The sequence below is a fragment of the Neophocaena asiaeorientalis genome, unplaced genomic scaffold (assembly GCF_003031525.2).
Source record: "Neophocaena asiaeorientalis asiaeorientalis breed wild unplaced genomic scaffold, Neophocaena_asiaeorientalis_V1.1 scaffold767, whole genome shotgun sequence".
Lineage (NCBI taxonomy): Eukaryota > Metazoa > Chordata > Mammalia > Artiodactyla > Phocoenidae > Neophocaena > Neophocaena asiaeorientalis.
In genome coordinates, this window is record NW_020174139.1 from 76,035 (window position 1) to 89,384 (window position 13,350).

General features: G+C 36.7%; 2 protein-coding genes across 2 annotated transcripts in view; both read right to left on the bottom strand.

Annotated features, from left to right (window-relative positions):
- The window catches only part of LOC112406231 (DNA polymerase nu-like), a gene marked incomplete at its 3' end in the record, with an annotated part of 71,350 nt that extends 58,466 nt beyond the window's left edge, over positions 1-12,884 (bottom strand). Inside the window, exon 1 of the mRNA XM_024754956.1 lies at positions 12,829-12,884. The remainder of the gene's footprint in view (positions 1-12,828) is intronic.
- Positions 1,419-12,996, bottom strand: HAUS3 (HAUS augmin like complex subunit 3). The gene is made up of 5 exons (XM_024754955.1): positions 12,829-12,996; positions 11,401-12,454; positions 10,002-10,441; positions 8,217-8,445; positions 1,419-1,738 (listed from the first exon to the last, which is right to left on the bottom strand). The coding sequence occupies exons 2-5, from the start codon at positions 12,307-12,309 to the stop codon at positions 1,505-1,507; spliced, it is 1,812 nt and encodes a 603-aa protein (XP_024610723.1). The 5' UTR covers positions 12,310-12,454; positions 12,829-12,996; the 3' UTR covers positions 1,419-1,504.
- Positions 12,997-13,350: the final 354 nt, after the last annotated feature.

Here is a 13,350-nt window from a genome sequence, read left to right on the forward strand (position 1 = left end):
AAATTATTTTTAACTGACTTGGGTTATTATGACAGACACATAACCTAACATCCTTTCACTTGCACTGCTGGGCTGTACTGGTCCCCTGGGCTGAGCAGGTGAAGGTCTAGAAGGGACAGTACAAATCATCGAGTAGCTGGTAACACATCTAATGTATGTGGCACTAATCTAAACAGAATTTGCTATTTCATGAACCAGAAAACCAGGTGACATTTTCCCACATTACTGGAGAGGAGAAAAATTTCAAGTAAATTCTCAATTCCAAGGTAGGGCAGAGGGAAAAACAGGAACAAACAAAGGTCACCTGTGAGGAGTTAATAACAAAATCTTAGGCAAAACTTATTGCTACAAATTTTTTATATTAAGATCTACTTAACAAATACAAAATTTGAAAAATGTACAAATACAATAATTAGCAAATTCAAAATTGTCAAGGCCCATATGTCATCTGAGCATACCCATTTTCTGATGGTTATAGCTAAAAAACTCCATAAACATCCCCTAAAATGTGAAGTTTTTAGACAGGCATTCCACATTACAAGCAGGTAATACATTTTTGGAGCAGTAATATTTCTTGAAAGTAGTGTCTAAATCTTTTCTCCATAAAGCTTACTTAGTATGTAACAGAGGTCACATATAAACTAGGCACTCAAGAATCATTTGATGTAATAACTGATAAATAAGCTACTTCAAATTATTTTACCTCAACTCTTAAAATAATTTCTAATTGTCCAGATACTACACTTGTATCCCAACCAACAGAATCCAACACTTAGGTATTTTCACTCCTAAGAAATTGATTAAAATAGTGTTATACATCATCTCAGCAACCACTTCCATGGAATTTTGAAATTTCATTTTGAAAGACATTCATTATATGTAAGTCAGACTGAAGTCAAAGCACTGCTGAGATCTGTCCTGCAGATAGATATGTTGAATCCCTAGGACCCAACCGCTAAAATGAGCAATGGCCAATGGAGACTTGACATTCTTTGTGGTACAAGCAGGAACATCAAAATTTAAGTCTCGAAGTCTACAGCAGGGAATTATGGGTGAATACAGTTTGAGTGGCAGAATTTTACTTCATAGACAAATATGAGGGAACTTAACTATTCCATTTATTAAGGTCTACAGCTTTAACAATGCTGATTCAAAGTCCTACAAATTTTTAAAATATTTAACAGCAGAAATTTCTATCTCTAAAAAAAAACAAAAATGAGATACAATTAACTCTGTAAAAAATATCTGCATTATATAATAATGCTTTTTCCCTGTAACTTAAAAGTTACCAGGACTAAGTGCCACCAAGCAAACGTTCAAGTCATAAAAAGCACTGGGACTTTGAACAAACATATAATAAACCAAAGTGATATAATACTTGAATTCATTAAATGAAATGTCAATTAATTGACCTCGAATTTAAAATTTTCAGTGTTTATTAGCTATATTCTCCTCCTAATATATAAAATATTAAAATACAGCACGTGCAGTAAAGATTTCATTTTCAATCTTCAAGACCAACAGCCTTAATCTTTGACCGGTTTTCTAAATTCTCCACAATATCTTTCAGATAATCTTCATCTTTAAAAAAATATACATATAATTCTCTTTCCATTTGATGCAGTTTATCAGATGCCAAAATTTTTCTTTTTGTCTTCACATCAGCAAGAATATCAGTAAGAAGATGATTTAGCTTATTTAGCTGAGATTCAACTTGATGAAACTGCTCCATTAACTCCTAAAAGGAAAACAGTAATGTTTTTAATTCAAGAGCTCTATTCATACTACCAATTATAAATTTAAAATGTAATTTACACAAGAAGAATCTAAATGATATAATGATTATTCCCACAATCTCAATAATAAATGAACCTCAATTAAAAATCCATAGCAGGGGGTACCTTCCCTGGTTGTCCAGTGGTTAAGACCCCGAGCTTCCACTGCAGCGGGGGGTGGTTCCATCCCTGGTCGGGGAATTAAGATCCCACATGCCGCGGGCCCCGGGCAAAAAAAAAAAATCCATAGCAGGATTAATAAAAAGTCTATGTATTGATAAGACCCACTGCAACCACTTCCTATAGGCAATTTTAACTGATTCAAAGCAAACTCCTACTCCCTGAAGAGTACTTGATATGTAAACTGTTCTGCATATTCATACATTCAAATATTACTGAATGCCCACCACGCACCAAGCACTGTTTTAGAGTCTACGAATAGAAGAATGAGCACCATGTCCTTCCTGGAACTTACGTTCTGCTTGTTTTAGCCTAAGCTGTTTACTCTAGACATCACAGGTTCTGAGAAAACCTTGAAATGAAGCAATTACCAATATAAAAGAATTACCTTAACAAAAATCTCATTTTTCTTTTTTCACATTGTTACAGAAGATGGAACTATATGTGACATTCAACAATCCTGACTTACCATGTAATTCTTCTCAAAAACCTAGACATGCTGGACCCTTCACAGTTAATAATTGAAATTCTTCACTTCTTAACATTAAAAGCAGTTTATTAACAAGTTTCCATGGCCTTCTAGTCATGTATTCTACTCCTATAATTTTTCAGCCAGTATTACCAAAGAGGTTCTCAGAAGATCTGTAGCTGTAGCTACACCTCAACCTCCCACAGCCTCTCAGCATGGTCCACAGCATGGTAATCACCTGGGGGAGTTTGTTAAGAATAGTTTCCTGCACCTCATTCCACACTAAATCACTCTGCAACAGGGCCAGAAGCTACATTTCAACAGGCTCCTTGGTGATTCTAACGTACAAGTTCATGAATAACAGCTTCACACCTGTCATAAATGCCAGTTCCAGAGAGTATTTCTTAAACTAACTACATTAAAAAAAAAAAAAAATCAAGTAATATCCACATTAAGCAGTCTCTCTCTGAGGAAAAACTCTGTAAACTTGAATACAATCAGAAACATCTAACCTTTAGTTTCAATACTAAAGATCTTAACAGTTACTAAAATAATACTCCTACAAATACTGAAAAATGTTCAACTGCATTAATAAAAATGCAAGTTAAAATTCATACGGATGACACTTTATACCTGACTGGGATAGGGGAAAACACTAAATAATGATACCCAATGACATTATAGTGAAATCACCATATTTTAGTGATTCTAGGACGGAATCTTTCACACGTTAATATAACTGAAATCAACATGCACTGGACAATCAAGAGCATCATGTAACTGTTAGTGACCAGACACTCATTAGAAGCACTTTATCACCAATAGTTTATTTTTTGCCATGCCACAAGGCTTGCAGGATCTTAGTTCTCCCAGCCAGGGACTGAACCTGCGCCGCCTGAAGTGGAAGCGCCGAGTCCTAACCACTGGACCGCCAAGGAATTCCCTCACCGACATTTTTTTTTTTTATGGTAAGAACACATAACATGAGATCTCCCCTCTTAAATTCAGGAGTACGATACGGTATTGTTAACTACAGGCACAGTGTTGTATAGCAGATGGCTAGAACTTGTTCATTTTGCATAACTGAAACTTTAGACCTGTTGATCAACAACTTCCCATCTGGCAACCACCATCCTACTCTGTGCTTCTAATAAATCTACTTTAGATGCTCATAGAAGTGGAATCATGCACTATTTCTTCGTGACTGGCTTATTTCACTTAGCATAATCTCCTCAAGGTTCACCCATGTTGTGGCATCTTGCAGTTCTCTTTTTCTAAGGCTGAATAATATTCCATTGTATGTGTATACTATATTTTCTTTATCCATTCCTCCACTGATGGACTTTTAGGTTGTTTCCACAGCTTAGCTATTATGAGTAAGTGCTGCGATGACCATATGAGTGCAGACCTCTCTTTAATATCCTGTTTTCATTTCCTTTGGATATATACCCAGAAGTAGGATTACAGGATTATAACAGTAGTTCTATTTTAAAAATTTTTGAGGAAATTCCATACTGTTTTCCACAGCAGCTGCACCATTTTGCATGCCCACCAAAAATGTACAAGGGTTCCAACTTCCCCACATCCTCACCAATCCTAGTCTTTTGATTTTTGATAACAGTCATCCTAACAGGCATAAGGTGTTATCTCACTGTGGTTCTGATTTGCATTTCCCTGATAATTAGATAATCGAACATCTACTCATAAACCTGTTGGCCATCTGTATTTCTTCTTTGAGGAAATGTCTATTCCAGTCCTTAGCCCATTTTAAAATCAGGTTATTAAGTTTTCTGCTATCACCAACATTCTTGATGTATAATGTGGAAAAATATTAGAAGTACTTTGAGTCAAGAAATAGCATAGAAGTGGACACTAAATGTGAAGCTTTAGAAACACCTTAACCATTTTAATTGGCTTTTCCCCTTTTAATGTATATTCAACAGTGATATGATAAAAACCTATGCGTACCCACACCTAAAAGGTATCTTCTAATAGGCATGAAATAAAAATTCTAAATAAGGAAATACTGTGTCAGTTTAACTGAAAAAGTTTTTTCTTTCTTAGAAATTCATGAAATTATGGTGTATCATATGATAAGTGGTGTCTAGCAGACATTTAATAGTGCTGGTGACATTGTAAGTAGGTACAACTCCTTTGAAAAGCAATATGGCAGTATCAAAGGCCAAAAAATAATGTGTATACCCAAGAAATCCAATAATTCTACTTCTAAGAGTTCATCCAAATGAATGTATCAAAAAAAAAAAAAAAAAAAAAAAAAAAAAAAAAAAGAAAGTATCCAATAACAAAAAGCTATATACACAAGATATACACGATCTCATTCAAGAGCAAACAAAAGAAAAAAATGAAGACTATCAAAATACTCCAAGATGGTGGACTGGTTACACAAATTATGACACAGTAATTAAATCAAGAGTATTATAAACTTTAAAAATTAAAATCGTTTAGCATGGAAATGTTTATTTCATAAGGCTAAGTATAAAGGAAGAACATGAAAGATACATTAAGTAAAGGAAAAAAGCATCCACCTTGCAAATACTAACCAAAAGAAAGATAGCATAGGAATATTAATATCAGACAAGAGAATATTAAGACAAAAAGCACAACACAGGGTCATTATATAATGCTCAATGGTTCAATTCACTGCAATTTAAGTCTACCAGAATATTTCACTGCGATTTTAAATTTGGATGTAACTTATAAAATAAACTCAAATATAAAGAAAAAACTGACAGAACTACAAGGAGAAATTTTCAAATCCACCATCATGGGATTTTTACATAATTGTTTAAAAGATCAAGAAGATAAAAATCACTAATAGGAGACTTTAAAAAACTAATCACAAATATCACTTCACATCCATTAGGATGACTGTTACATATGTTTTAAAAAGGGAAAATAACAAGTGTAGGCGAGGACATGGAGAAACTGGAACCCTGGTGCAGCTGCTGTGGAAATGTTCGGCAGATCCTCAGAAAGTTAAACAGAGACTTACCACATGACTCAGCGTCCACTCCTAGGTATATACCCAAAAGGAATGAAAACAGGGACTCAAGTACTTGTACAACAATGTTCACAGCAGCATTATTCAAAAGAGCCAAAAGGTGTAAACACCCCAAGTGTCTATAAAACAGATGAACAGATAAAATGTGATGTATACACACAATGGAATACTCAGCCGCAAAAAGGAATAAAATTCTCACACCTCATGCAATATGGATGATACTTAAGGACATTAGGCTAAAATAAGCCAAACACAAAAGGACAAATATTATACAATTCTACTTACATGAAGTACCTAGAGTAGGCAAATTCATAGAGACAGAAACTGGAATAGAGTTACCAGGGATGGGGGAAAGGAGGAATGGGGAGTTCATATTTAACAGCCACAGAGATTGGCCCATTTGGGATGAGGAAAAAGTTCTGGAAATGTATGGTGTCATGGTTGCACGACACTGTGAATGTATTTAATGTCACTGAATGGCACACTTTAAAGTGGTTAAAATTGTAAATTTTACACTTTGTGTATTTTACCACAGTAAAAAAATTATTTAAAAAAACTAATCATAAGCCTTCTTATTTCAAGAAAAGTAAGCTAGTTACTCAGAGCAATTCTTCTATAGGAAAAAATGTGAAAGGTGAAATGAAGTACTCAGTCAAACAAAACAAAAGCTTCCTAAAAGCAACAAAGAGGTAACAAGACATTAAAAGAAACTACAAGTCCATAAAACAATGCAGGTTGGTAAGGGAGCCCAGGAGGTGCTTTACTCAATTGCCAATCTTGGAAAATCAGAATCCATGATTCCTGGGAGAAAAATCAAAGTCCAAGGTCCACAGAAGGTGGGAAGTCAAACAGGAGACTCTTCATAATAAACTAAGGACTCAAAGGACACCAACAATCTTAAGATCAGGATGGCCAGAGGTGGAAGAGCCCTTGGTTAGAATTACAGCCCAGACAGGAGTCACCTGGGTCCTCCGAAAACAGAGTCTGAACCCAGTTTATGGTTCAGAAGTGGTGGTGCCCAAAATATCTAACAAAACATACATGAAGGCAGAAGGCATTTAAGGATCCTTTTGTTATCTCATAATGTAAGGGGGTCCCTTCACCAGAAAGATACTGATTTTAAAATTGTATGCCTCAATAAATGGTGATGGGACAATTTGGTTATTCATAGGGAAAAAATAAAAATAAAATGAGAACTCTACCTCTCATGTCATACATAAAAATAAACTCCTGGTGGATTAAAGAACTGAACTTGAACAGCATAACTTTAAGATAAAGGGGACTATCATTATGATGTTATGGGCAAACCTGAACAAGATATAAAAAAGGGCAAACTTTAAGAGTGATTAAATGACATGACATTAAAACATCAAAAAAAAAAGCCAAAAATAAACTAACAGGAAACAGTAAAAAAGAAAAAAGCCACAAATAGGGAGCAAATATACATAACACACATCACTGACAAAGGACTGGCATTTGAAATACATAAATAATTCCTACTGAAAGGGGGTTCAACCTCCCTAACCATCAGAGAAATGCAAATTACAATCTCAATGGGACGCTATTTTACATCTCTACAGAGTGAGAGAAAATTATAAATCAGACAGTGCTACGTGATGAAAAGGATGTGGATACATAGCATCTCTTAAACATCGCTGGTACAATATGATACAACCCCTTTAGAAATCAGTTTGATGTACACTGTAAAACTGAACCTGTTATCTAGCAATTCCACGCCTGTGTGTGGGGACAGCGAGTGATGTGTGAGTGTGAGTGTGTGTGTGTGTGTGTGTGTGTGTGTGTGTGTGTGTGCGGGCATGCATCTACAAGACATGCAACAAGACTATACATAGCTGTATGATCTACAATGGCAAAAACTGGAAATAATCTAAATGTCTGTCAACAGAACAGATAATTGTGGAATTTCACATAAGAGAGTACTAACTATACAAAAGAGAAAACTATAAATGAGCTGTAGCTTTACAAATAGCAACATGGATGAATCTCAAAATCATATTAAGAAACAAGCAAGTTACTGAAGAATACATTAATACAGTCTATATAAAATTCAGAAACATACAAATCTAAATGACACATGGTCTGTATTATAAACAAAAGAAAGCGAATGGCGAAATTAAGCGCAGCAGTTACTCCTTGAGGAAGAGAGGGGAATGCCATTAGGAGGAGCACGCTATTACTAAGTGCACAGGGGATTTAGAGATGTAAGGGCAATCCTCTATTTACTAAGATAGGGGAAAAAATACAGCGGTGGTTTTATTTTTCTTAATTCTTAGCATAAACATTATATATCCTTCTACATCTGAAATATTTCATAAATTTTTAAAATTCTGTGTACACTGATCAAAACGATCTGAAAAATATATTTATGTTTTTATATGAATAAAAATGAGATATGAAAATGTTATTAGGGCAATGGGATATGGAGTAATCTTTTCCTCAGGTTAACATTTTCTTTAGCATCTTTTACAATGAACACTGTTTTTTATTTTTATTTAAAAAAAATTTTTTTGCAGTACACGGGCCCCTCACCGCTGTGGCCTCTCCCGTTGCGGAGCACAGGCTCCGGACGCGCATGCTCAGCGGCCATGGCCCACGGGCCCAGCCGCTCTGCGGCACGCGGGATCCTCCCGGACTGGGAGACAAACCCATGTCCCCCGCATCAGCAGGCAGACTCTCAACCACTGCGCCACCAGGGAAGCCCTGAACACTATTTTTTTAAGTATTTTTAATTACTATGGCAAACACCCACCTGATCACTAAGCAAAAGCTGATTTCCTCCTTGGTACAAAGCATCACAAAGCATGTCCACATCATTATTTAGTTTGGACAGAAAGAAAGAATGCTCTTGAGCAGATACTGCTAATTGCTCTTGTACCAAAGAAATGTCCTGTTTTAATTTCTCAGCCACTTCTTCCAGGTTTCCATGGGTTATAAACAATTCTTTTTTCTTATTCTCTCCTTCTAAAAGTTGATAAAGCCTAAAATGTGAAGATTAAAAATTATAGAAAAAAATTCTCAAGTCAGTACAGTTTTCAAAATTATAATCCACTATATATTGGGGCCTCTTTGGGGAAAGCTAACAACCTATAAATATTAATCCAACAACTAAAAACATTCCAACTAAAATACTACCTCATTACAGAAATATGTGTTCTAATTACTGTATCTGAATCCGCAGTTTTCTCGTCTTCCAAGTTTTAGACAAAAAATTTTTTGACTTTAACTGCCATTAACCTACTTCAAACAAACGTTTCAGAGGTACCTCCCTAGAAACAATTCTTTCGCAGAACACAACTATGATGTAGTAGAAACAGCAATGATCTTGAAAACAGAAGACCTAGATCTGAGTCCTGGCTGCCATGTAAGACCTAAGTCAAGTCAACCTCTGAGACTTAATTTTCACATCGTAATACCTACCTGATTTTAAAGGACTGTGGTCAACTTAAAAGAGAAAAAATGAAAATATAAACAACGTAAAATGTTTAAAAAAGTAAACAGTAAAGAGCCACGTAAATAGTAATAGTAAACTTGCTACTCCAGTCATGTCCATATTTGCTCAACAAATTAATTCCTAATGAACCATGAGGTCACTTTAACACTTCAAACATTAATGGCAGAAATATCCTACAAGTCTAAGGGAAAAACGTGAGGCAGCACCTTCCACATATTTAAGACAAAAAGTGTCTGCTCTTTTTCTTAGAATTTTTCTTAAATGTATTATCTTAATTATTTTAACAAGTTGCAACAGGTTTCCTAAAACAGGTTCAAGCCTAAGGCTAATTCTGTTCTTGTGGAATGTCACTACACAATTCCAGGGGGCACCATTTACACAGAATCATGAGGTCAGTGCCACCTCTGAAAGTGTGCAGTGAGGCAGCCCTATCCCTGCCCTTCATTTCATTAATAAGAACACAAAGTATTAGATGATTTTCTTCTAGCCCAGAGAAAAATCAGCAGTAGGATCGAGATTTTTGAGTCCTTTGACTACGTTAGCCCTCCAATTTCAGTATCCCCATACCATCAATTGCTTAGACATCCAGAAAAGACTGGAAGCTAGCACTCATTCTTGCTGATTCACCTTGACTAGACGCAAAAATGAAGTGTTCTCTCCTCTCTACTGCTGCCTTCTCCACATGAAGTCAATTCTCTGCTCTGCAATACTTGCTATACACCCAGCTGTATTCAAACTTCCTGCTGTAAGTTAAACTCCTGCCCCAAATCTAAAAACATCTATCAATAAATAGTGCCTAAACATGAATAAAGACCTTGTATTGTATATTTTCAATCCTCCAACCCATCTACCTCACCTCTAAACCAGCTACTTCCAGATTTAACATAAATGAAAAAGAGAGCAAGAATTAAAAAGGAAAAAGAAACATATAAGAATATAACAGAAAGGTGGAAGAAAAGAATACAAAGGCCAAAAACGGAGTGCAAAGAATTCTTTAAACGTCCACAATTTTAGTTCAAACTCTAGTATTTTACAAAAACGAATGGAAAAATAATTACTCACTAAAGAAACAATGAAGCCTACCTATGAGTAGAATAATCCTTGGTATCAATGGTATTCCTTGGATTTATCTGCTGAGATACAGATGGGTCTGTCAGCATTTCTAATTGGTGGTGGAGCATCAAATTACTTTGACTAAGTTCTTGAACCAAGTTTTCAAGCTGACGATATATGTCCAAATGCCTTCTCAATTCAATTTCATAAGATAATTGTACAAGTTCAAATGATGCCTTTTGCTTTATCAACTGATTTAAAACTAACTCTTGTCTTGCTGTGTAATAGTCTTGTTTAGCAATCTGCAGGTCGAAATCTCCCTTTACAACTGGCATATTCAATAACTGGGCATTCTCTCTTACCACAGCAGGCAAAATTTTGTCTTTTATATGAGTGATTTGTTCTTCAAGTTTCAGAATCTCACTGTTCAAGCTAGAAATTTTGGCATCCAAAATATCTTTGCCAAGAACCTACACAAAGAAAACAATTACATTTCAAACTGTAAGTATAAAGTTGAAATAGCTTTAAAATTATTTTCACTTTCCATTTTAGGTTATCAGATAACATACTCACTAATAACTTATTTCATATTAGCAGAAGCCAAAATCACAGTTTAAAAAAGCAAAGTGTAGACTAAGCCAAGGGTAAAGCCATTATGAATTGCTAACTTTTAACGCTATGACTACCATGTAAAATACTAGACACAGTAATGGACATCTTGTCATGTTTGTCTTAATAAAAATCACACTACTCACCGAATGCTTATGTATACTATTTAAGTTTTTCTTAAAATTAAAATAATCTCAGTAGCTATTCTCCCAGCCTGCCTGTTGATTTCAGCACTTCTACAGAATAACAGGACTTCACACATCATTCCAAAGTTTGTGTCAGTTATAGGTATTCAGCTTCAGAAAAGCTGTTATTTTTACTCAACTATCTAGTGGTTACATTACCAAGAAAGCAAGCTTCCCAAGAGTGCAGACGGCTAACTAGAATACATCTGTACATTCTCAGGAGAGAATCAGGGCTTCGACCCACTGAACCGGGTCCCTAACTTCATTAGCACCATCCTCTGGTCAGCGCAAACAAGGCAGAAAACCCGCAACACAGCAATAAGGCTCTTTACCCATTCATCATAAGAAAGGAAATGTCGGGGTCATCTGTATCCGAACCAACACAGAACGCAAAAGTACTTTTGTTTAAAATGAACTAGATAATGTGGTCGGGTTATAATTACTGTTCCTGCCCTCGGCTAATATGATCTATTTGTACGAAACAATGACACAGATCACAACTAAACACTGAACGAACGGAAAACAAGAGACTGTGATTCCTTATTATATCCCCATTTCTAAAGACTTTACTATCAGTATTACTCCATTGGCAGCAACAATTTCAATATGAATCCAGTCCCATTTCTCATGTTTACCTTGCTAGTGAGGCTATGAAGATTCTCCTCTGCCCATTTCACACTTGACTTCAGGCTCAAATTTCTTGCTTTCAAGTGAATTAACTGATGTTGAGCACAAATATAAGCCAGCTGCAGCCTAGCCATCTCTAGTCGTCTCTCCTCAAGAACTTCTTGATTCTCACAAATAGAGGATGCGTGTATATCTAAAAGTTGAAAATTTTCTTCGTTTGAACTTTCAACTACTTCATGTACACCTTGAAAGAACTGTTTTTTGGTATATAAGGTTAATGCTGCTGTGCTTTGCTCTTCTTGGCTTAGATATTTTTCCAATGAAAATTGAGATAAAAACACCAGTGGATCTGTCCCCTGACCCAAATTCGAATGTCTGAAGAACACCAGTAATTTTGCAACTCCATCAGTAAGAGCGTGAAGCTCGTTACTGATCTTAGTATTGGTAGCATTTAGAATTCGCTGACTCTGCTTCAGCTTCTTATTGGCTGCTCCTTCTTTAGCATTTAACCTCAGAGACTTGTGGCTAGTTACTGAAGCCATCAACTGGCATTTATTACGTCGCTGAATTTTCAGGGTCTTTAATTTCTGCAGAGTTTGAACCTCATCCTGTAATTTCTCCAGCTCTTTGTCATTCAGGGTAGGTGTCTTCAAATCAGAAGTTTTACAGGTATTAAGAACTTCATCCAACGCTGCTCCTTCTAGGATGGGCTTGCCTGATTTCTGAAGAATGCTAAAAGCTTCCAATTCCTCTTCAGATAATACGTTCCGTTCACTCACATTCCCACAAAACCACTTCAAAAATGATTCATTTTCAACAGTCTCAAACAACCAGTCAAAATCTTCCCCATTAAGAGTACCAGCTTTGGGATAATCAATTTTTTTTAACGTTTCCACAAACTCCTTTCCACAACTCATGGTTTAACTACCCCAATTTTTTGTAACTGATAAGCCTTTAGAGTGTTGATATTTAGAAAATGAATCCAAATACATACAAAACTAATTTTATGTTAAGTCCACAGAGAAGGGGGAAATATATTTTTAGACTCTATAATAATTTCTCCTGGGGGGGGAAAAAAAACAAGTGTTAGACCACAAATAGGGCGACTATATCTTTGAAAGGATGATAGGGCTAAACACTACAAGATACAGTTGTAGCTGGAAAGTCTGATGAAGATAAACAATTAGGGTATTACTTAGAACAATGCAACAGTGATGAAAACCTAATGAACAAGGAAATCCTATTTTTTCCAAAGATAACACGGTTTAAAATACGTTGTATTTTAGACAGCAGCAGTTCAGTTTTTAATTCAAAATACATGGATGTAAATATATCCAAGCCATCACGCGGCTAAGCAGCCTCCTTTCCCTGTCCTTCCTGAGAAAATAGAAATAAATATGGTAAGATTTTTTACGAAGAGTCAACTAAATATTTACCTGAATAACTCAGTCAGCATCCGCATTCACGCAAGAACCAGTCAGATACGACGATCCTAGGGCAGAGAAAACCAGGCTTAAGGTTTAGGAACCACCCCCGACTCGAGAAGAGCCAAAGGACTGAGCAGTCGTTCAATAAAGGTACTTCAGGCATTTATTATTTTCAGCACAGGGACCACCTGTCCACGCTGCGAACTCCAAGGACGGAAACAGGAGGCACAGAGGAGGGCCCCGGTGACACATCTGCGGCACGCGGTGATTTGGGGTGATGCATTCAGCGATGACTGGTACGCGCGTCAATAAACCACTCGTCCACAGAGGCCGCCGAATCGGCGCCAAGACAAACTGCACAAACCTCAGGCGGGTGCCTGGCCGGCCTGCGGGGCTCAGGTACGCCCCCCCCCCGCGTCCTAGCGGCGCCTCAGGGTCGGGCCTGGACGGGCGGGGCCCCGGGCGCCCCCCCCCACCGCCCGCACTGGAGCTCCCCGTTTCCGGCCGCGCCCCTCGCCCCTCACTCGCGCC